Source organism: Alligator mississippiensis, chromosome 2 (assembly GCF_030867095.1).
Source record: "Alligator mississippiensis isolate rAllMis1 chromosome 2, rAllMis1, whole genome shotgun sequence".
Taxonomy (NCBI): Eukaryota; Metazoa; Chordata; order Crocodylia; family Alligatoridae; genus Alligator; species Alligator mississippiensis.
In genome coordinates, this window is record NC_081825.1 from 93,571,995 (window position 1) to 93,597,542 (window position 25,548).

Genomic DNA, 25,548 nt, shown 5'->3' on the forward strand with positions numbered 1-25,548 from the left:
ACATTATTTTCAACAAACAGAATGATCCATATGATGAAAACTAAAAAGCTCATACTGTAAATCACCATGCAAATTGTCATCTAAATCTCCTTAGTTTTTCATCTTTCATTGTGTAGAACTCTAATTCAAACTTTAGTGACCAAAGTCAGTGGTGATAAATAATATGTGCTTGGCAAACCTACCCCACCAAAACTATGATGGTCACGCTCAGGTGAACAGCAGACAGTGGGCACATCTATACATGGCCATACAGCACCTTTGGTACTACATAGTCATTTAGTACTTCCTTTTGGAAGTACTAGAAGACAGCACGGTAATAGCTGGTACTGCACCATGCCGTCCGCGCATGGTTATTTTTGGCCATTACATCACTGTAGCAACATGCTATAATGAGGGAGTACGTTGCTACAGCAACGTAGAGGTGACATCATAGTTTTTGCCAACAGACACTACGGCGCCATATCATCTTGAGTAGACACGCCCAGTATTTTGCAGATTAACATAATTAATTTTAGAGTGTCCTGATTGATCTCATCAGTTATAACATTTCAAATAAATAGTACTGCCTAAAACTGAAACATGAAAGCTAAGGGAAAAAACACGAGGCAAAAACATGAGAGAGATGAGAATAATGGATGGATGCTCTTCCCCTAAATACATGGAATTTCATAAAGTCTTTCATTTTAACCACATATAGATGCTCAGCATCAAGCACTGGAATTACTCGGGATGGTTTTAATCGCATCCTTGATTTCCCTATACCAGTGGTTAGCAACCTTTTAAGGCTGAGGACCCAATTCATTTTGGGCCATAGGTGAACTGGCACTAGGACCCAATTGCTGCTGCCATTTTTTAAAACACCTACCACTGCCACTTTTTTCTGTTGCTGGCATGGGAAAAGTGCCAACCACCGCCACTTTTCCCTATGCCCACTGCCATCATTTCTCCTTGCCCCGGTACAGAGAAAGCACCTGTCACCAGCACAGGAAAAGCATACACCACTAGCACAGGCAAGGTGCCCACTGCTGGCATAGGGAAAATGTCTGCTGCCACTGCTTTTCCCTGTGATGGCACAAGGAAAGCAACTGCTGCTGAATCCCCTCACCACCCAGTGCTTCTAAAGCCCAGGTCCACAGGTCAAATCAAACGGATTCATTGGCCAGGTAGATAACCCCTGTCCTATAAAATTCTAAACTGCTTCCCAGTCTGAAGACAATACTGGGGCCAGTCCTGCACGGGTGCACAAATATGGAAACACCCTGCAGGGACTGTCTTCTCAATTATGCATCTTGGATTCTGCCATCTCTGAAGACAGGAAATAATAGTGATGATGTCAAAGAATCATAGAAAATTAAGGTTGGAAGGGACTTCAGATCATTTAGTCCAACCCCTGCTCAAAGCAGGTTCATCCCCAACTATATGTCAATGACAGCAAACCCAGAAGAATGGGTCTACTTGTTGGAGCAAAATCTACTTGCCTGAGGACAAGGCCACACGACTGGGTCTGATTAACTTCATTCGTATTTATTTCGAAAGCTGTGGTTGGAACTCATTTGCTGTCTATGATACTGACATCAATGGAATTTAATCAGGCAAGCATGGACTAACCACGTTAAGCAAAAATAGGCAAATTGGACCCATAGTCCTTAGTAAAGAATATATGCTTTTCTAGGTTTTATAAACTTATAAACAAAAGTTTAAAACAACTGAAAAGTCATGTTCGAGTACAATGAAGTCTTTGTTTGACATAACAACAGATTTTCTTTCTTCAATCATCCAAGCACAGGTGCTAAAGTTTTCAGACAGCTCTGCTGAGAAAGTTCCCAACCTTGCAGCAGCTTTGTGCAGATCACCACCTTCTTTTCTATAAAATCCCATTAATTATTCTTAGATTGTCAGAATTGGGGGTTGCCAATGCAGATCAGTACACAAAATATGAAACTGTTATTGATGGTCAAAGTAAATTTTAAAAGCCAAATAAAACTTGCTAAACAGAAAAAAAATATTAAGGCTTCCTATGACTCAGAGCTCCTTAACCTATCATTTTCCCCCTAGTCATATTTAGAATATCTGTCGCTCCTCCACAGGCTAAGCAATATGATAAACTATACTATGATATTTAGGATATGCTAAAGTTCCTATAATACAATAAAACCCATTAAAAACTTTACTACTACACAGTTGGTACGATTTTTTCCAATAGGACAGTTTGCTTTTAATCACATGTTGCCTATCACATAACCAGTTACTTATAGTTAATCAAATATAAGATGGCCCTGAATATAAGATGCCCCTCTAAAAATTAGATTCTATATATGGAAAATTTATAAATTTGTTATAATGTTCTATGCATCTAATCATTGGAGGTTTCCCTTGAATTGGTCCCCTTTCCCACTGCTACAACAGGGAAAATAAATCTGGTGGGTCAGGTAGCCCCCTTTGTCCCCCAACTTCTTCCTCCTGCAGTCCCTCCCCCCTCATTCCTTACAGTCAGACCCTGAGCACACAGAATTCAAAAACAAATTTGAAAACAATAACCTTGAAATTATACATGGCTGTAACAAGTTCAATATACGACCCGTATACTTAGTTCACCCAGGATTAATAGGTTACCATTTTTTTTAAACTGCTGCAAGTTTTAGCACAGGTACTTCATAAACACTTTAAGCAGCACTTTGGCACCTACTTATATGTAGTACAAACTATGCATTAGTCCAAAGCCAAAGGAGTGAATTACCAATGATTAGGTTCATTGGGCTGGGCTCTACCTACCAGAGTCAATAGCATTTCAAGCCATGGTGACCCCACAGTTCAGCACTGCTCAGTATAGATGTGTGCTCCAGATACCGCCAAAAAGGATTCATGTGCTAATTAGCTCCCGCTCGTGACTGGAACCAGGTGTTCTTGTCATGAATCCTGGGATCCTCCAAAAACGTATATGCCTATGAGATGCAGAGCAACCTGGTCCAGCTCCACCTCATGGATGGCAAAACCATACTAATCATATGTGACAGGCTGAGAGAAAAGTGTTTCAGAAGGATTCTGGGTGAACTGTTTGGGACCCCGTTTTGTGATGTTTGCCAGACATTTAAGGCCGGTGAAGAAACAAGAATCATTGGAAATGGGAAAGAAAGGAAGAGGAAGTTGAAATGTATGCAATGTAGTAGGCTCAACATGACGTGAAAAAGTAAGTGCTGAGGGGGACTGGTACTCAAAGGCCACTAGCACATATCTTATTCAGATGGACTGAACAAACCTATCCTTGTGGTAGGTTCCTACCAGCGTGTTTGCCCAATATGGCCTTGTGTTTTATAGTTATGCTCTGTTTTGCCAGTGTTTAATCAGCTTCATAGCTGGTTTCTTTTACTGAGGACACGCTACTTTTGGCAGCAGTTTAATGATATACAATATATAAGCTTTGTATGCAAATGAAAGACAGGGGGCTTTTTTACTTGTGTCAGTTGAGGGGGGTATCTCATCTTGTATTCAAGTAAATATGGTAATGCATCTGTTACTAGCTCTTGTTCTCAGACTTATTCAGAGACCTTTATGTAATACTAAAATTAACATACACACACTGTTATATACTAGATCACCTCTCACAAGGCCCATAGTATCTAGATTAATAGCATTCTCTAAGAAGACTTCCTTCTATATATCATCTGTTAGGGGTTGCATGCATGTAGGAGAGGGTGTTGTCTGACAATCTTTAGTGAAGAAAATCAGATTTCTTGTAGTCTGGTTATGCTTCCTGTCATATTTAAATGTAAGTTTTTCATAATTAAACACTATTCATGGTAGAGAAAGACTTCCTTAATAGTTTGTTATTTTCCTCTATATAATTTCAAATGGTCTGTTCCCTAAGAATCATCTCCTTTATCAACAGGGCACATACTAAGTTATAGCATGATTTCTGCAGCATTGGCATTTTGTTGGTGGCTCAAACTAGCACAGCTTCAGCAAGATGTTTTCCTGGAACATTATTTCTTCCAAACATTTCTAAAGGAAAGAGGACTGTTGGTTCACTTTAGTTCCTAAATGTGTTCAGCAAGGAAGAGAAGCCCTCCATTAATTTGTGTTTAAACATATGCTTTGCAGATGAGGTTTGAAAATTATTAGAATATACAAAACTGTAAAGGGCAGCAAAATTGTCCTTTTTTGGCTCCAAGCATCCTAGCTTTGAGGCCCTGCCCATCTCTTCATCCATTTCTTCTAGGTTTATTTTATAGTAAATTGAGTACAAATAATAATTAGCCAAATGCATTCCACTTTAACACTGGGAGTTAATTCTTACGTGTCTGTCTTTTTCTTCTCATCTTCCAATGCTCTTAAGGTGTGCTGAAGTCTATCTGTAAGGATCTCCAGTTCCTGAGTCAGTTTATATTCCTCTCTGAACTGTTCTCCCAAAAGGACTAGATCACGGGTAGCATCATGTAATGGAATATCACTCAGATATAAACCTCTTCTGGTTAAGTCATCTAAGTTCATCACACTATAATGTGGAGAAAAATTGTAAAATGTATATATGATAGTATAGCATATGTAGCATATATAGTATATGTAATACTTACTAAACTTGTTTAAGCGATATTTAAACTATGAGGCATAATTTGGGGTCTCACTAGCAAAATGATCAAGTAATACATATAATGCATTTTGGGGTGCCCTTTACAACATAATGCAGTTACTTGAATCCAAGATGAGTTTCTCCCCACCCCCAGGGCTGGGGATGGAAGCAATTGCAGTAATAGGTAGGAGTCAGAAAGGGCAGTTACCAGGGAGGCAAGCAGCTGGGGTGGTAGGCACCAGGAGGAGGCAAATGGCAAGGGAGGATGTGGCAGGCAGGGAGGGCAAGGGGCAGGCTGTCTGCCCCCCGCTCCCCAACCACTGCTTTCCCTCCACAGCAATGGATAATTTTCCATTTATAAATTATAACTATTGAGGGGTCATCTTAAATTCAAAGTCAACTTGGATTCAGGTAAATATGGTATATCTTTCATCAACTGTCTGAATACATATCTTTTTAAAAATTCATCAAATAACAGCATTGCTGAAACCTGCTGTACAGTTGGTGTTACTTGTCTCCAGACCCTGTGTCTCTTTAATTAGAATGTAAATATATTAGAGGTGACAGCTGTGAGGCCATTTCCTTTTCCTCAAGTTAAGATCTATGCTTTTTGGATCATAAGATTAGAGAAAAGTAAGACTGGAAGGGGCCTCATATGGTCATCTTGTCTAACCCCTACTCAAGGCAAAATCTTCCCCTACTAAATCATAGTTGTCAAATGTCTATCTAAACTGCTCTTGAAAATTTCTTCCTAATCTCCATCATAAACTTCCTCTGCTGCAGTTTGAGGCCATTCCTCCTAGAACAGTCTCCTACACACATAGAGAAAAGTCTATCTTCAGACTCTTTACTAATCACCCTCAAGGTATCAGAAGACAGTTATGACATCCCCTTCAAGTCTTTTCTTTTGTGGAATAAACAATCCTAGTTATTTCAGCCTCTCTCATAAGTCTGTTTCCCAGGTCTCTAACAATTTTTGTCACTGTCTGCTGGACTCCTTCCAATCTGTCTGCATCTTTCTTGAAGCATGAGGCCCAAAACTGAAAATGATACTCCAAGTGAGGCTTCACCAGTGCTGAAGGAAGAGGGAAAAATCACTTCCCTTGATTTTGCAAATGATGCTCCTATTAATACAGTCCAGTATACTATACTATATGCCTTTTTGCAACAAAAACACACTGTTGGCTTATATTCAGCAGTCCATGTAATCCCCAGGTTCATCTCTGTAGTACTGCAGCCTAGCCAATCATTCCCCAAGCTGTATTTATACATGCAATTATTCCATCCCAAGTACAGGACTTTGCACTTGCGCTTGTTGTATTTCATCTGATTAATTTTGGACCTTTTCCTCAGTTTATCCAGGCCATTGTGGATCCTACCCTTATTGTCTGGGCTATGAGCAGCCTCACTTCAGTCTTTTGTAACAATCCAGGTGGTGATCATCACACTATGTGAGAATATATTTTCTAGAACTATTTTTCCTGTTGATACTGAAGAACCAGTGCGTCTTGTCCAAGCACGTGGAATCAGCTTAAAACCTGTTTTACAGTTCTTTTTAGTGTTATCATATCAAATTACATGACTTAAGTTGTGCAGTTCTTAAAAAATGATGGGACAATTCAGATGATTTTTATAATTAATTATTTAACTAATTGATCATGTTTTACCCTCTAAATGCAAAATCCCTTATCCCAGTTCAAGTCCATCAAGATCAGTGGGACTGCACCACTATAGCAGAGATCATCATTTGGTCCAGTAAGTTTCCCTAGTCCCACTTTCAAAAGTGACTTGCCAGTGGTTAAGCACTGTCAGAAAGAAACTAGTATTACAGACCTCTTACTGCTTAAAGTACCTTGGAGAACAAAGAAAAAGAATACTATCCGCTTCAGGTAAGTAGATCATTTGACCTTTGAGACGTAAACAGCTGATTTCTCTGCCAGTTAGTTCATCTTCACACTCCAACTTCTCTACATCCAGCAACCCTTCCTTGTAATGAAAAAGGCATAGTTATTACACAACAACACTGATATCCGTGTTACTCTACTGGAAACGGGAGCACACACATGCATGCATGCACATGCACATGCGCACACACAGACACACCCCTTCAGTAGGAGGGAGGTCAGGATAGCTGGGATTGCTGCTTATAGAATAAATTACAATCAGAACTATATGAACTGGTCACCTGAACATGTCAAAAATACCTCATGTTTAGCTCTCCGATGGTAGCCTCTGTTCTTTTGGTATCCTTCTTTACCTATATGACTACTGCTTTCCATTTTCTTCTAATTTCTTCACAAAGCCTTGACATGTACACTGCTCTTTCCTTTTTTTCCCCACCATGCTTGTTGTTAGCAGTATGATGCTGGTGCTTTGAGTTTGTGGGCACACATTTTGTTGGCTCTGGCCTTCTCATTTGTTAGATGTTACATCTTGCATACAGAATCTCCTTACCCCCTCTTTACCCAGATGCAATGTCCAGTAAATTAATCAGGCTACCTTATATAACTGCTAATATTTCACATGTTGCATCTGGTTTACACAGAACTAGCATTACTGCTATACTAACCTATCTACAGAGTAGAAAGTAGGACCAAGCTGGGGTTGAGTAGGACATATCTAATGGTGAAAGCAGCAGCATATCACATCTGGTTTGCAAATTATTATGCAGCAATTCTTTGTCCTTTCACTAATACTCTTGAAGGAAGGCTGCCGCTGAGCAAGATCTTAGCACAGGAAATCATTGTATAAGTAAGGCACCTCCCCATGCCTACAGAATGTTCCACTGTTACAAGTATGTATATATTCATGAATTCATTTCCTTAATCCAAGATTCAAAATGAACTTGGGGCTTACTATTATGTAAAGGATTTTTCCTGCATTTTCCCTTAGGGCCCCAAGGTTTTCAGGCCCTTAGCATTATCTCTGTAGAGCATGTTTCTATAAAAGCCAAACAAAAATTAATTGGTTACCTTGGTTCTCAGTACAAAGACAGTGTTGATATGTGAGAGGATTCCATGGAAGCTAATATCAATGTGAGGCCGAACCAAGGAGAAAACTGACAACAGATTGCAATTTCCAGGTTGAAGCTAGGACACAAACAAGACAGATTTTTCTACAACCCGAAGCTATTCATACAGTGATTATACCTCTTCCTCATTTATATACAATATAAAATGGAAGAGCTTTATAAGTATTTATCTGGAGACTATGTTGGCACATGCCTCATGTAAAGTATCTGACTCATTTAAGACAGTGCCCATATACAATTCTATCCCAGTAAATGACTTGCAAAACCAGCACTGCATGGTGCATATTTGCTGGCCCTCAAAATTACTTTATAAATATAAAGACTGTTTTTTCCTAATCATCATCTCTGCAAGCTCACCATGGAATCATAACATCAGGCTGCGTTCTTTCATGCCTCATCTCCAGCAACAAACATTTTGTGGGCTAAACCCCATTATTCCTTAGCTACACCTGTTCAATGAAAGCCACTGGGAAAAATCTGTAAAACCTCTGTTCTGTTCTCAAATCCTTCTGAAAGTCCCAGTTTTAGGATATCACCAAAGCACAATGGTGATGTTATACAATAATCAAAGTATGCTCATGTATTCTTAGCCAACATAATATGATTAATACTATTCTTATTCTCCCTCTCCTTTCCCATACATAATTAACCACATTTATTAGTTGCATCTGGTCTAATGTTTCATATTGCTTTATGTATATATACACAATACATAGTACAACAGGGCCCTAATCCTAACTGCAGCTTGTGGGTACTACTGTCATATAAAAAACAGCAGGAAAGAACAATTGTGTTGAATCAGGTATACAGACATACATCGAACTTAAGACTCTGTTCTCTGTACATATTCAGGGATTATTTTCAAAAGAATAATTATTTCCCTAATTTAAGACCTACAGAGCCAACATAGCTGCCAATTGAATATTCCTTTGACTTGTAAATCAGCACTGATTCTTACTACATTCTGATTAGAGAACCAATGCGTCAGGGAACAAGGTGTAATTTGTATACCGTTTCAAAGTAGAACAGCACTATTAGATGAAGATTAAACACTCTGAAGGACAAAAACAAACCCAGGTGTTATTTAAAATGTCTTCAGAATTAGTCTGCAGAATCTATTATCATATTGTACTATATTACAAGCATATATGAAACCAAACCAGCATTTGTATTGTTTAAAAAAATATAATATTCATTTTTAAAACTGCTCATTTAAGATAATGGCCTAACCTGAGGAAGAACTCTGTATATAGCATTGCCACACTGTGTGACCACCAGATCTCTGTCAAATATTATGTGGAAAGGAAAAGCCTTGCAGAAAGTATACGGACTGATACGAGATTCCTGAGTACCATTCTCTTCAAATCTGTCAAGGTCTTCATAAAAATCCTCTTCCTTAGATTCTTTCTCTTCAATCAAGAACTGAATGTGGTCACATTCTTCACTTCTCTGCTGAATTACCTGGACAAAAAAGAAGAAACACTGCAGGTGGCAAAAGTCTTTGTCCCGTGTTTATAAGAGGAATCTTATTTCAAGGACAAAACACACATTTAGACACTATATAGATAAATAAACAAACCTCAAAGGATGACTTCTGTTCTTCCAAAAACAAGGTACTCTTGTTACATCTCTAGTTATAAAAAAAGTCTGTAATTTAAGGGGAATGATCATTTCTTTGTTTAAGCATTTGCTTTTGGTATTAAATAAATAAAACTAAATTGATTAAATTGGATAATTACTTTATTCAAATAAACTATATTTAATGGATATTTCTGTACTAACTCCATGTCTTCTAAGTAGGGGATTCAGTCTTAGGTAAGATTGGTTTCTGTTGGCATAGGACCTCTTGTGATGGAAACCCACTCTAGAAGGCTTTGTGTTGCCCAAGTCACCTGAATCTGCATCTGTACCTGCATATGGAACCTATACTTGGTCAATGGAGCTTTAAAAAAAAAAAAAAAAAAGCAATGCTGACTGCAGAGAGGGCATGATATGGCCAGGCTGTTCTGCCCATTTCTGGACTCATCTCTGCAAGCTCACCATGGAATCAACTGCAGTACGAAGCTACCCTACTCTCATGAACTTCCAAGCGTAAGCAGTCATCTGTCCTCTCTGAGGACTGCTTCCTAGTTGGAGTAGCTTCTGCTTATTCTAGAAGTGATTTGCACCACCTTATACCCATGAACCTGAAACAAGCTTAAAATGCATGTGAAACAGAAAACATAGAAATGATCCCACACTTGTAGAAATAAACTGAAGACAAGTGAGTGGTTTTTCCCATTTGCCACTCAATCTCTGCAGCTTTAGTATAAACAGATAGTAGCATTTTAAGCAAACTAATATCACAAACTTTATGGATCGGGACTAACCTAAATTGCAGCGAGATGAAAGTATTTCACAGGCCACTTGTGGCACGCAGAGCTGATTTCAGTGACACCACCCCACCACTGATTGGCTGAGGGGCCCCCAGAGTCCCACCCCTCACGGCTGATTGGACAAGAAGCCAATCACTCATCTTCAGACTGCAGCATTGCTACAGCATTGCACTGGGTTTCTTAAAAGATGGTGTCAAAACCTTTTTGCTTTCCTGAAACTGGTGCCTATATCACTACCTCAGCCTCTCAGTAATTCTCTCTCAAACCACGTGCTCTATGGCTGCAGGGATTGCCATGCTTTCTTTGTATTCCAGTAAGCTTTTATTTAGGGGGGAGGGGAGGGCTGAGTCCATGCAAAATTGCAGGAAACACCGTTTTTTGTGATTACTCTTTTTTTTCCATGGCTTCTGTGAAAATTGAGAAACTGCAATTTAAATAGGTCCCAAATTATGGATCATAGCAAAAGAAAATGAACAAAGTCTTCTACCTAGTGTAGTAGGGAGGGCTGTGTGAAAATGAGGGGTCTGAATCTGTAATCCCTATTCAGGCAGGCAATAATGGTTGCATTATCTAGCCCTATAATTACAACTAACAGAATAAAAAGTTTTTGCCAAATCATATTTGCTAATGTTTCATATTAAAAACATAATTGTACATGTTACATTAACTAACTTGCAGTGTAATTTCTTGAGCTCAGGATACCGGTTCAACAATGTTGCTCAAAATTCATTAGAATAATGAAATGAATAGGGATAATTTTGTTTACAAGAAGAGTCATATATCATGATATAATTATAGCAGATTCCTAACAGAATATCATAATTTATGTAGTGAGGCCAAATTCACCTCCTTTCCAAACCTAATTAAATTTAATAAATGGAATAATTCTATTTGTGCAGTACTGATTAGCAGCAATTTATTGTAACATATCAGGACTGGTTCTGTTCTCAATTAAAGCCTGATCTAAAGCTCAGTGAAGTCAATGGGATGCTTTCTATAGATGTTAGGGAATTTTATATCAGGCCTTTACATAGTGAGCAAATCTGCAGGCTTCAACAAGGTGTAAAGCAGGCCTGATACAGCAAAATCCCTATTCAAGTGTTTAATAGATCCTGTTAATGATATAAAGCATGGATTCAAGAATGACTTCAATATGTTTTTGTTTTGGTTTGTTTTTTTTATCCCAGACCAAAATGTTAAAATCACCAGATAGGATCAAAATATAAAGGGGAACAAAGGCCTGTATGAGCCCTAAAATGGCAAATCTTAGACTTAATCTACTTCTGACAGTTTCAAAATGAAAACATAAGTGCACATGACTTCAAACACTGAAATGTAATCACTAATATTTGCAGCATATTACAGGGTCTTTCCCTTTCTACACCTGGCTGTTAACTGCTGTTTGTTAATATCAGTTACAGAGAGAGGCATTACCAAAAATCTTTTCCATCTTTGCAAGGTAAAACCATGTTGTGCTTTTACAGCACCAGGAGGTTTAACTATCCAAACAACTTTGTAGGCATCAAAGAACTAGGACCTAAAACATAATAATGATACTAGTATTTACAAATATCTCTGTTACACAGAAGAAAGCTGCATGGCACAATGACACAGACAACAGTTCTAGCTGAGCACAGAGCAGAAGCTAGGACTTGTGACTCGCAATTGCATGTTAAACAGAAACAGCTCTTCCACTTGCATGTCATTTGTCCTGCTCCTCATTTCTATTGGGCTGAGGCTGTTTTTTATTTGTACTAGCCAAGTGTGACTACATTATGCACAAAAATACAGCTGAGACGCAAACAGCAGAATCCCATTTCGCTTTATGTGCCCAAATGGCAATTACCTAGCCATGCAACTGCCATTTTTGGTCCTTATGCACAGTTTGCAATCTTCCTACATGCACAGCATGGTACACAGCCACATAGCTACTGACCATGCACAGTAGGCTACACCCTGGTCAGGCAAATACATAACTCCATATGCATCTGACCTAGGCAATGGTAAGGCAAACTATGCTGGCAAAACACCATGACTTAGCAGATACAGGAGGAGTTCTTTCCTATGTCTGAGCCTAGTATTCCCTAACTTCATAAATGAATGCATGAAAGCAAAGGATGTTACTTAAACAAATCATTCATGTTATTTTCAAAACTCCTGTCAGACAAGGCACAGAATGAGTGCTACTAAAAATAAATAGATGAATCTGAAAATGTCTAGCAAGGCTTGAGATTTGATCCTACAAAGATACATCAAGCTTCCACAATGGATAAGGCCAGCCAGCTATTGTGTACGAGTGCTGGCAAGTTTCCCTACCTTTACAGAACGCAAATGTGTCAACAATCGCATAAGGCTGCCATCAGAATGCATAATCCTGGCTTTGAAGTGAGCACTCAAACAAACAGCACTGTGAAGGGCAATTGTGACGATATAAAAAGTGACATATAAACAAACATTCCTGTACTAAATAAGAGAACAATGCCACTAAACATGTGGAAAACAGAAAAGTGATTAGCCTGAAATCAGGCAGAAAGTTAGATGGGAGCCACCTTAGAGACTAACTAGTTCACAGAGGCATAATCTTTTGTTTAGGTGACAGACTATTTTATCATCACCTACAAAAAAAAAAACCCCAAAAACCTCAGGTCTCTCTGAACCAGTCTCTAAGGGTGCCTATGCACAAGTGCAGAGGCTGCTCTGACGTGGTACAATTACAGCATGTCAAAGCAGACTCCATTAACTGAGTCTGCTGGAGCATGACAATTACCACAATCCATCCAGCCTCCATGTCTCATGTATCAGCATCCCCGCAAACAAGCTTCAGTTTAAGTGCCCTCGCAACCATTTCGAAGTGCAGAGATGTGAAACACGAGATGCTGTGGAGCTTTAATTAAAGTGGCTCTCAGAGCCGCTCTAATTAAAGCGTTTCCCCCCCACCCCCAGAATACATGTAAAAGTGTCCTTAAGGTGCCACCCTGCCCTGCCTTCTCCCTGTGTAGAAAAAGCAGCAAAGAAAGTAACTAAAGGCCTGAGCCAAAGCCTGCCAATGGGAATCTTTGCATTAATTTGAATGGACTTCGGACCAAACCCTAGAAGAAAGCAAATTCATCTGCACTTGTTAAAAGCAGTAGCCAAGTTAAATTATTATGTACTCTCTGTATATAGTGTACCTATAAATTGTATTCCTGTAGTTGATTTTCTAAAAACTATCCTAAAGAACTGAATATAGAAAAATCACAGAAAATTAGGGCTAGAAGGGGCCTCAGGCAGTCATCTAGTCCAACCTGCTTCTCAAAGCAGGACCATCCCCACCTAGATCATCCCAGCCAAAGCTTTGTCTAGCCAGGTCTTAAAAACCTCTAAGGATGGAGTTTCCACAACCTCTCTGAGTAGCCTGTTCCAGTGTTTTACTACCCTCCTAGTGAGAATAGAATGTTGTGTTTCCACTACAATTTCCCTACTCTGCAACATTATTAAGTAACACAACTGGGAACCATCTGGCACTGACTGATCAAGTATAGACTACTCTTCCTATAGTAATCTGTTCCATTTGGTACAGGGCTGCCATCAACCTTCCATCCTATCAACCTGGTCCCAAGCCCAATGCCAAAATTCACACACCTTCCTCATATGACAGTAAAGGGGTTGGGGAAGAAATTGTCTCTTGGCTGCAACACCTATTAAGAGACTCATTCCCATTCCTCATCATTAGAAGATGCCTTCCAATCTGCCTCAATCTGAACAAATATCTGCAATCAGCATCTGTCTTTCAGAGGTACCAACACCCCTCTCTCCCCCCCTTGCCAAACTGTTCTTTCCCATATAGTGGCCAGAATCGTATCAATTCCCAGGGAGAGAGTTTTAGCATATCTTCTATGAATAACTCAGATAATGGATAGGTAATTCATGATAGGTAATCTTGAGTCTTTCCTCCTGCTAACATTATTTACTTATCTCATAATTTTAACCACCTATGAAGTCTTGCAGGGCTTCTACCAAACTCTCTACTAAAGCATCTCAAACCAGGTTAAAATTGTCCCTGAAGAAGTAATCCAACACTACCTCATAGGGATCAGATAGGGGAAAAAAATGTATCTTTTCTCTTGACTTTTTCAAATAATGTATGTTAAAGAATTTAATAGAATATAAATGTTATGCAGATTGTTTTAGAATGACTCAAAATGCACAGCAAGGATCACACTATGCACAATAATTTTGTAGATGTTGATAAAAATGTCTATACAATCCTACTGGTTTCATACCAATTACATTCTATTCCCTTTTTCCTGCAATACCTTAATCTTTTACTTGTGTGTCCATTTAAATAAGGACTTTCAAGTATTTAAAAATATGGCTAAATTCTGCACTCAGTTTCATTTGTGTAAATTCAAATGAAACCTATAGAGCTAGTTTTCATTTGATGTAAACTGAAATTGAGGATGTGGCCCAAAGTGACTTTGACCAAGTAACAATAGTGTATTATCTTGAATAGATGAGAGCAAAACTTAGCCTACTGTATTATAAATGAAAACCAAGACTACAAGCCATAGAATTTCAACAATATGCAAATAGCACTGGAGAAGACGCTGTCAAATGCTTGATAAATGACAGAGCAACATCAATAGTGACAAAGCCAAGAATCAAGTTTAATTCTGCTTCCTCCTGTGGTTCTAGCTGGTTAGTGACGTCAACCTACCATGTCTAGGAGCTCAGTCACCATGGCAACTGCAGTTAAAATCAAGACAAATCACCATTCAGGTTTCAAAGAATATACAGCGTCTACCCAGTTCCCCCTCCTGTGCTTCACAACAAAATGTATCTTCAGTATCTTCAGTTCCTGCTCAGATAAATGTAGTTACATCAATACTGAAGATGCAGACCATTTTGAAAAACCCCTTGTTCTGGTACAAACAATAGTAAATATCTCCCAAGACACTTTAGAGCACACCTGTTTTTGAAACAACAGGAAGCATTTTTAAATTACTGGCATATTCTAAAAAATCTCACAAAAAAAGATGAGTTTCACCTTTTTAAAAAGCAAATAGCATTGCAACTTATTTACATATTGTATATAGCAGCATTCCATGCTAAATATATATCAGAGTTGTTCAACTGATGGCCCAGGGGTTGCAGGGGGACTGTAACAGGCTCAGCTGCAGTCCTTGTGCTCCCATCTGGTCGCTGCTCCCCCCACTCCCAATCACTTTAACTGCAACAACAATTTATAGATTGATAGATTTATCAATATATTCAATCTTCATCTAATTGATTTCACTTTCATTTATTTCTCAGAAGGAAGAAGTATCACTGCACAAGGATCCTGTTTTTCAGTGTATTATTTCTATATAGTCAAACTTCAACTATCCATGATTTAATACAGGATGGGATCCTTGGCTTTGTATTAGCAATCCTCATTGAATGACGCTACTTGACAAGTCCTGATATAGCTATTTCCAAGTGGCTGTTACTTAGGGAGTAATAGCAAGTATCTGGTGCATCATAAAGCAAAGCAAATCATTAAGAAAATGCTATGGCCAAACTGTTTCAAGACCCAGAGTTAGAACTAGGAGAATGCCTTATCTGGCAATGAACTGCAGTTCCCACTGAACTGCAAATTCTCTGTATGAGCCTGGAAAGTTCTTGACTATTACAGCGTCAGAAACCACCCAGTCTGATCATGCTTACACAACTAATTGGATCATCGGCTCAGTTCTGTGTGGCTACCATGTTCTGTGGCATCAACATTCTATTACAATCTGTAGCAAGATGCTCTTGAACAATATTATGGATTTAGAAATCCTAGGAAATCGGTGAAGCAACAATTCTATTTGGCTGGTCATCCTCATCACGTAATGGTCTCAGATGAAACAAAAACAAACCAAAACAATGTACCCATCTCAATATTTCTTTTTCCCCAATGTGATTGGAAGTTCCTGTGCAGCCTGGAGGGTTAAAATCTTAACCTCTTTTGGAAAAATATTAAAACTTAGATTTTTCATCAGGAGCCAGTGACAGACTCTTACAAATTCCACCGTGGTGTGCTCTCAGAAACCAAAGGATTCTGGACAAAATAAAACATTAGGTGGAATCGGAATAAATTAAACAAAAACATTTATATTGAGACGATAAATTAAAATCTGTTTGTGTGTGTGACATGGGTGGGCAGTATCACTGGTAAGCGAAGTATAAATACCAGTGTGCAAATTTCTTTTTAAAGAAATATCTTTGTTTAAAAAAAAAAAAAAAAGTTAAATAATTAAACACTGTAGTGCCACTTGGCATGAAAATAAAAACTGCTAGAGAATTTTTAATGAACTAGTCACCACAACTGGATTTGAATATTATACTGAAATACAGAATTAATACTCTATCCTTAAGATAACACCCATAGAAATTTCAAACTCCTATTTTTGAACAAATTAGAGGGAACTCACATGGGTTAAATAAAAACATAAGGCCCATTACTGAAGCACTAATAATATCAGTTCTTTATTCCATGACAGTTAGGGGTACAGCCCCTGAATTCAAACTTCCTAGCCCTTAAAAGGCTGGAGCTTGCAAGTGAGACAGAAACTGTTGAAACAAGTCCAGTCATAGCCAGTTCACTCTCCGTTTCAGCATCCACTCTCTGCCACTGTGTGACACTGGACACTTAGCAAGATAGACCTATAGTCTGATACAGTAAATGGCAGTTCTTATGTTCACCTAAACTCTAACTGTGGAAAGCCTGTAGGGCAAGAAGAGGAACAGGAATAGGCAAGTAACACTTACACTGATTCATCTGGGGTGGGGGAAAAATTATAATGCTACTGAAGGCACCTAACAGACAAAAACTCATCAACATCAATGCCCAATCTTCTTCTGTCATCAGAAGATCACAAAGAAATGTAAGTAAAAGAAAACACATGCAATTTTGTCTCCGATTCATGAAACTCCACTCAGGAGAAGTGGGAACATGAATGTTTTATAGAGTATAATGTATCAGCTGAGATATGAATGCCACTGATCACACATGGCAAGGCTGGGAATTCACCAGCAGCAGACCCCAACTTGGGCACATCAGGAAGGTCTCTTACCACATACAGTGCTGTGAAAGTCAACCTGCTCTGCTCTGAAAATGGTCTCAGTCAATACAAATGGGGTGGCTGGCAGCCTTATTTTGTAAAAATTGGATTTAAAATACCTGTTTCTGAGCATAATATTTGTCCTGTATGGAGGCCTGACTGCAATGACATGTCACAGTCAAAATTTTAGGTAGGGCTGTCTACCTCCCCCTCAAACATTTGTATGTTTTTTATTAAATTTACATGCGATTATGCTGCTCTGCCCCTAAAATCCACCAGATGCTAATGAGTATCTAATGAAATATGTGCTTTGAAGTACCAGGAATTGCAGCATAGTTCCTAGGCCAGGCTTCAATATGGGGACTGTGCTACTTAGGTTGATTCATGATCTTTTGGTAATGGAAGAAGAACAGACATGTGTGTTGAGATTATTAGATCTATTAGTTGCATGCAGTTCCTCTGACCAGGAGGTTTTGATAACACTCCAGTAAACAGAAGCTACTTTTGTGTAGTTCTGGTTCTTTCCTTTGAGAAAGTACAGAGCAGTAGTGGGCAACTGCTCGCTCTCAGGCAGGATTTGGACTCTCCAGTTCCATCTATAACAAGTCTGTGAGCAGCCATGCTGTGGCGGACTCAGGTTATGGTGGAGTCCTCCCCTACGCTTTCATTTCACATGACCAGGACAGTATAACTAACTTATGCAGCACATGGCAAAGCCTGGGGTTTTTCAGAGGCAGCTGCCCGAGTTTCATTTTAGATAATATTGGATGTGTCTATACATCCAATATTTGTGTCTGTACATGCAATTCAGTACTACTATTCATGTATTGTTCTTATAATAAATTTGACCCTGCATATAATTCAACCCCACATTTTGATGTTCAATTTAAGTGGGAAAAAAAACAAAAAAAAAACAAACTGTTTTTTCCCCTGACTATAAGTTGATAAATAGATAGAGACCTTGGAATGCTATTGTCCTTACAAAATCAGAGAATCAAATAAAATGAAAACTGCACTGAAATTCAGACTTGGTATTTTTATTGCAAGCATAAATATGCTGCAAGTACAAAAGTCAGGAGGGTAGAGGAACCAATTACAGGTCAACCCTGCACGCAAGTTAAGTGCTATGTTGTGGTTCTTCTGGAGGAAAGTAGTGCTAGACTTACAATCAGACCAATACAGTATTTATTACCTCAAAACTGAATCACTATAATACACTTAGTCTGGACTACACCTGGAAACCTCAGCTTTTGCATAATGCAAACACTTACTTGCTTCTGCAGTGCTTCTAAAATGGCCACATTACATTTGTTCATAAAATTTACACCAATTCCTATTTGTTTCAAGGTATCATTTTTAACCTATAAAACCCTAAAAACCGTGGCTCCTGCCTATTTTAGGTCCAACAGATCCAAATTGCAGTGACCCTCTGGGCAAAGTGAATTCTCCAAGCTTTTGAAAATGGAGTGGGTTGAAGAATATGTGGAGAGGGAGAAAAGGTATGTTGGTGTAGGGACTGTTGGGTGGGTGAAGAATAAACTGAATGGATGATGGCCTCTAGTATTTTTCCTATTTTGGTTCGTTTCTAGAGCACAGATTTTTAACTAGGGTGCCATGATATCCCTTTATGGACATTGTATCTCTCTGTTTCTGGGAGATACTGTGTGAGGCAGGACCAAGAAGCATCTGAAGCAGGAAGGGGGTGCCCCTCTACGGCCCAGCTTGACAAGAGGAGCTGCCATAGGGCTGTTGCTGCTAGCCTGCCTGAGAGCCCACTCCAGAAATGCCACCACCATGGACAAGATATAATAAGTGCTGATCCAGCTCCTGCACTTCTTGGAGGTGATGGGTATCCTCGAGCTTCGTACATACAGGCAAAGGTGCAGGGAATGTGTCTTCCCTGCACGTGGAAAATGAGGGGCTCCCTCTGCCCACAATCCAGAGGGTGCTGCTAAATTCAGATGCGTTATGGCAGGTGGCTTGAGTCTAAAACGGTTGAGAACCAGTAATGTGGAGCATGGGGGAAACATATTATCAATGATACTATCATTTCTTAAAAATGTCATTCAAAAATCTGGAAGATGGAAGCACTAAAATGCTAAATAAACCAGAATATATGGTTCACAGAATTAGGGTGAAAGAAAATCATCTTAACATTTTTTTAGATCCTGCTTTTCTGAGTATTTTACGTACCCCAATAGCAGACCAGCCACTTTGTCTGACTTTAAACTGCTCATTCTGAGAATAGGTTTTATTAATGTCTGACCTCAGCATGAAGAGAAAATTACTGTTTTTTGCATTAATAAAGCTGTGACTAATGCTAAAGGGCAGATTTTAACCCTATACACAGACTAAGTAGTATCTTATTCCATGAAAAATGCCACTGAAGTCATTGAGAGCGCTTGGGAAACAGTGATATTTAACGCAATTAAGGGTCACAGAGCACAGCCCTTCTTAGCCAACAGTGGTACAGAAATGTTTATTTCAGGATAAACTGCACATGCCAACCTTTGAGTAGGCCTTAATATTTGTGGTAATTAGGGATTATGTTCCATTAGCAAAACATCACACAGAAATGTAATTAGTGTAACTTGTAAAACATAATGTAAACAATGTATACTATACAGACCACAGCAGTACAGAAGTGCCAATTACATTTAAGGGGATGCTATCTATGCCTCTGGCTCATAAACCACATCTGTGTTAAATTAAACTCTGCTTAGTTACAGTAGCTCAGATTGATGTTAAGTTTCTCTTTAATGGCAATATAGTAATGAAAAACTCTAGAAAAGCCCATTGAGATGACACTGAAGTGAAAAGTATATTGATAATCAATATTTAATTATCCTTAATGCATTTAATGTGCATAAAAAATACTAGACTGATGTCAGCAGAATCTAAACAGCTACAGACTAAGCAGCAACCCTATCCCTGCCAATCTACAGGGCTGGAGGAACAACTGTCAAGAGAGTTATTTTGACACCCATTCAGTCTATGCCTATAAGCAGAGTCATGACTACTGTACTGTAGGGCTGTGCAAAATTTCACGGGCTGTTTCAGTCTCGTAACAGCGAAATCAAAACAAAATGAAGGGCTTTGAAACAGCCTCGAAACGAAACAAGGGCAGTCGAAATGTTTTGAAAGTTTCGAAATGTTTCAAGTTCTGAAGCTCAAGCTGGGCTTGCCTGCTGGGAACCAGAAAGTAAGGAGAGGGAGGGGGAAAGATGGGGGAAGGACTGCTGTCATATTGACTGTGTGTAGTTGGCCAGCAACTGTGATCCGTCCCCAAGGTCCACTCCAACCCCAGTGCTCTGGGGGAGGGACAGAAAACACGCAGTCACACGTCACAAGTTTTGCTCTGACCAATTTGAAGTGCAGTGTCCAAGAAACCCCTGCACCTATGTCCTTGAAAGCTGGCAGGCTCCATGGCCTCAGCAGGGGCCACCATGCCTGCAAATTTCATCCAAATCAGGCAGGAAATGACAAAGTTATAGGCAGTTTCGTGCTTCCCCGTTATAGCCTGTGTGTGAAACATCAAAACAGCGGAACAGTCTCAACAAAACAAAATGGAACAGTGCTTTTGAAACTAAATGAAACTTGAAACAATGTCCCGTCAAAACAAAAGTTGAAATGAAACAGTGCTGTTTTGCACAGCCCTACTGTATTGGTGGTTTTGCAGTATGAATACCAAACAGGTAGAATCTAAACAGAAAAAGGCATCACCAACTTTCAGGCACACATTTGACCTGGATTCTAAGAAACCTGAAAGTAAAAAAGTTAAGTGTCTCATTACCAAACTCTTTGTTATCCAGTCCCCCAAAATACACCATTTAAGCCATGTAATGTTTTTTGTTGTACAATCCCTAAATATGAGATGATTTACTGAGTAAACCAGCACACAAATGTGTTTTTGAAGTAGTGACTTACATTCATAGTTAAATGTTACATTGCAAGTACAGTATACTTCAGATCTTCCTTGCTTTCAAACTTTAACTAGGTCGGGGTAGGCAATTATTTGGCCATTTAAGAAGTTAGTGTGAGCTGTTGCAGGCTGGGGGTGGTGGGGTGTTAACCCAGACTGGCCTGGCTTAGTGGGAGCAGGGACTGAGGAAAAGAGGGGCAACTGATCCTATTCAGCCCCAGGTCTGTTTGCCCCACACCTACCACTGGGGGCACCAAATGGAGCAGGCAGGCGGTGTGTTCAGCCAGGTGGATGGGATGGGGCCATTGGTGGGCAGGAAGCAGCATCCAGGAGCAGGATGGGTGGACCAGTGCTGGGGCCCAGCGAAAGTAGAGCCAGGGCCCAGAGCAGAGCCACAATGTACTTCCTACAAGTCCCTGGCTGTGGAACCAGTGGTTGTCACAGGGATCCATGGGGAGCAGACTGCAGTGCTTCCCTGGGCTCTGGCCCCACGCGGTCACTGCCCTGAGATCCCAGCCCTGCCCACCTGTCCCACTCCCAGATGCCATGCCCTGACCGCCCACAGCCCCATTCCATCTGCCCAGCCGAGCATACCCTGCCTACAAGGGTCCTGGGCTGGTTTTCACGGAAACCCCACACACTCATCCACATGGTGCCCCCAGCAGTGGGTTCGGGGTGGACTGGCAGCAGCAGCTGGGCAAAGCAAGCTGCCGCTCAGGGCGGCTGCCGAGAAGCCAAGTCATGTGTCCGGGTGTGGTGGGATCGGCCACATGTGCCACGGCCCAGGCTGCCCCTGAGCCTAGGCCAGGCAGGGCCGAGTGGCCCAATGCAGGCTGGACAGAATCAGTTGGCGAGCCAAATGCAGCCCACAGGCTATATTTTTCCCCACTCCTGAGTTAGACTCAAAGTAGAACAAAGTATTATCTTTGAATTTAAAGCAATATACATTTCTTTCATCAGTACTGGGCCAGTGATCCATAGTGGTCAGAAGGAGGAACTGTACTCTTATAGTTGCAATCTATCAGATAAGCAAGTAAAGTAAGTAAAAGTATGTTCCTAATCACTTATTTTAATTAAAGATTTCATGACACCTTATACAAAAAGGTGCATTTTCCCCATATATCTTGGCTAAATTACACTGTAAGGAATTTAAAATCTACTATCCAGTTTCAACGGGACATGATAATGTTGTTCACTTCTTGGCCCAGACCTGTGGTGCATTATGGTCATTTTATAGTGGCATAAAGCAGCCTGAAAACTGTCACATACAGCTACCCTACTATTGTTGGAAGATGCGAGCTTTTATGCCCTTTCCTTTTTGTGCAGCCATCATAGATGTAAGACCAAGGAAAAGCTGGCGATTACAGCAAAAGGTCTTTGGGTTAATGGAGAGTTAGGTGGACCTGGAGAGCTTTTTGAGAACACTGACAGAATAAGTTTTGTGGAGAGGATGAGAGAATAAAGGAATACCGTCTTGTATACCTTACAGCTCTTTCAATAATATGAAAGACATTAACTTTCAATCTGCATAAGCCATTAAGTTTTACCTTCATATCTATTTCTGTACCGTGGATCTGCTGAGCTACTGTTTTGATGATCCCAATGACAATATCCTGGAGTCCTTCTCTCTCGGAATAATAATGCAGAATGAGTCCTTTCCCTTTTTCTGCATCAGTGCACCTAAAGGAAGGGGCTCGCATACCTGGGTAAATAGTGGCAAGATGGTCGTGCAGAGCATCCAAGTTCTATAAAGAGAATTTAAAAAAAACAAACACACACGTGAGAAAAGGGTTCTTGCACATGGCAAATTGTCAATGTGAGAATACAAGTCATTCAAATAATAGTTTAGCATACTGATTCCTGGCTGGTCTAGCCTTATCATTTCCCAAACCGTATGAAGTCACCTGTGGAGGTTTCATCAGTCATTTCCAAGACCCTCCACAGCAGAGCTTTCAGGTGCTTGCATGCTGACTCGCAACACTAGGTAGTGTTACCATTAGTAACCACCATGGAGAATGACTCTGTCTATTAATGGCATCAAAAGCAATACCAGTAAAAAATACTCAAAAAAGGGAGTTCCTTTTCTGTGCTGTTAGCAGAAATTACAATAATATTTACATTTTTCATCCACGGTGGATTGGAAATGCCTATGGTATCCCTTTGCCTGGTTTACCACCATCTTTCTCCTTCTGTTTTCCCCACCAAAATGAGGAGGCCAGCAGTCTCTTGCTTAGAGAGAAGTTGACAGAGGTAGTTAGCCGTTTTGGTCTGAAGTCAGGCAGAAAGAAGGGCAGGGTGCCACCCTGTCCTGCCTAGTTAGAGAAAAGGTATAACTGCCAAGTTAACTGCTTGTATATGGATTTAGGGACCTAACTTTACTTGTTTATATCTGAAAAACAGATTGACCTTACTGGTTTCAAAAGAAGGCTGACATTTTGAAAACTAAGTAAAATGACTACAAAATGTTTCCTGGATCTGACAAAATGTTTGTAATTTCAAATGTTATAGTAAGTCTTCCAAGTTAACTGAGTAAACTTCTCTAAAGCTGCTAAGAATACATGCAGTCATTGAGAACAATTGCATAAATCCAAAGCAGAGTGTCTTAAAAAGGACATGGTTAAGATAAGACATGTTAGACATTTCCAAAAAATAAAAAGCCTCTCATTTTTTCCAACTTGCCATATGTTCCAGATATCTTGTCTAATTAACCCAAAACTTTGGCAAAAAAAGCAACCCTTCTCTGGATAGAAATCTTAATTGAGAAATTGGAACACAGATTTATGAGGAGGTTAAAAGGGGAAAGTTAGATTAAAATCAGATTTAGAATAAAATGCTAGGTACAGCCTTAATTATAGAATCATTACCATGGCTCCATTTTTTTCATTTGCCATGTAACAGCTTAGACGAAAAGGGCAATCTGGTTGGCTAAATAAATCTTCCAACCTACGTAATCATACACCCATCTTTTAAGATTATGCAGATCCTTCACTTAGCAGGCCTTCAACATTGAGACACATCTCTGAACATTTTTTTCCTTTAGACTTTTCAACATCAAGTTTTATTTAGTGTTTTTGCCAGGTCCAGGAAAGGTAAAATGAAGATGTTTTAAACGTGCAGGTTGGATCACCACTATGTCTTTACTTAGCATCTGTAGATCCTCAAAGTTGTGGAGATGGACTGAACTTGCTTTTTCATAGGCTATGAAAGGTTCCAGCAGCTGTCTTTTCTCTTGGGAAGCCTCCAGAGGAAATGAGTTGCTCACAAATGAATTCTGTAGGATGTACTCAGCCTGGAACTTCCTCCTTCACTTTCTTAGTTTGCCTCAAATTTATGTTTATACTAAGCTGCTATATCACCAACGCCAAAATTAAAACTTCAGAGGTTAAACCTGTGAGAGTACAGCCCAGCTCTTAGTGAGTATGCTAGGGAAAAGAGCACACACGCAGTCAACACCTTGTTGATCTTTGCAGGGACTAGGTATGATCATTCTGATATGTGGAGCCCATGTCTACAGTGGCCAGGAAGGTGTGAGAGTAAAAAAAAGGGCTATGGGAGCTGGCCAACTCCACAGGCAAGTGTACCGTGAATGCCTTAAAACAGTCCAGAGCTACTGATCCAACATGTGTTCCCCAGGAGCTTGATATGCAGCCTTCTTGGAAGAAGTCTTTTAAGGAGATATGTAAAATAGGATAGGTCGCAAAAGGAGCTGGTATTTAATATGATGGAAACAGCCTCTGTATGCCAAATACTGCTTTTCTATTAAACGAATATATAGATTAGTAATTAAGGCCAAATTCCAATACAATTACTTCAAATGAACTTTACCTATCATGATAATAAAGACAATGATCCAGGTCCTGTTTTGCCATTGACACCTCCAGCTTAGATCAAGCAAAGGCTAAGTTCATGTAACTAGGCTCAGGTTGGTGATCCTATTTTGCCCATGGAAGCTCTCAATAAAGAGTCTTAGCACTAGCTTGAGTGTAAAATAAATGCTTCCTCCAACCATCTAGTGCTTAAATAACTTGCATAGCACATGAGACGGCTGGATTCTAGGTACCCCTCAACTCAGGGGAAGACCACATCTTTTATATCCCAGCAGAATGCCCTGACCATAAAGCTACTGCCAAGGCTAGGCAATAAGAAAAGAAGGAAAGACTTCAGAATGACAGTAAACAAGTGAGAGCCTAACTCTAGGTCAAACAACTTGGGCACTGCTTTTGGAGGGGGCCCTGAGTTCTGATACCTACTTCCAATCTTTGTATACATTTTAGCCAATAATTCTGTACTGCCATTTGCCAAAATTATGAATAAGGATATGTAGCAAATCTGGGCCATGGGAGTGGCCATGACACTCCCTGGTGCGCTGATGCTCTGGGTATCCTTCTCTTCCCTTTTTCCTGCCACATCTTGATGTAATTACCGAAACTGGAAAAGGGAGCCTGTCCCAGGCTCCCACAATGAGCTCTCACTTGCTGCCAATTTGTGCATTAGAGCAGTAATTGGCTTACAGTCTAATTTTGTGGCCTCCAACCTCCCCTATGGCCACACCCATCTTCACTGGTGCTACTGTTTAGCTACTTTCCCTT

The 25,548-nt window shown here is 39.9% G+C and overlaps 1 protein-coding gene across 3 annotated transcripts in view; it reads right to left on the reverse strand.

Moving 5' to 3' along the window:
• GUCY1B1 (guanylate cyclase 1 soluble subunit beta 1) overlaps positions 1-25,548 on the reverse strand; it is a 76,675-nt gene that overhangs the window by 15,364 nt on the left and 35,763 nt on the right. For all 3 annotated transcript variants that reach the window (XM_006275774.3, XM_059721940.1, XM_059721941.1), the window contains exons 5-9: positions 22,507-22,704; positions 8,829-9,059; positions 7,540-7,656; positions 6,420-6,553; positions 4,295-4,492 (exon numbers count right to left, since the gene is read on the reverse strand). In XM_006275774.3, coding sequence (XP_006275836.2) covers positions 4,295-4,492; positions 6,420-6,553; positions 7,540-7,656; positions 8,829-9,059; positions 22,507-22,704 — 878 coding nt within the window. The remainder of the gene's footprint in view (positions 1-4,294; positions 4,493-6,419; positions 6,554-7,539; positions 7,657-8,828; positions 9,060-22,506; positions 22,705-25,548) is intronic.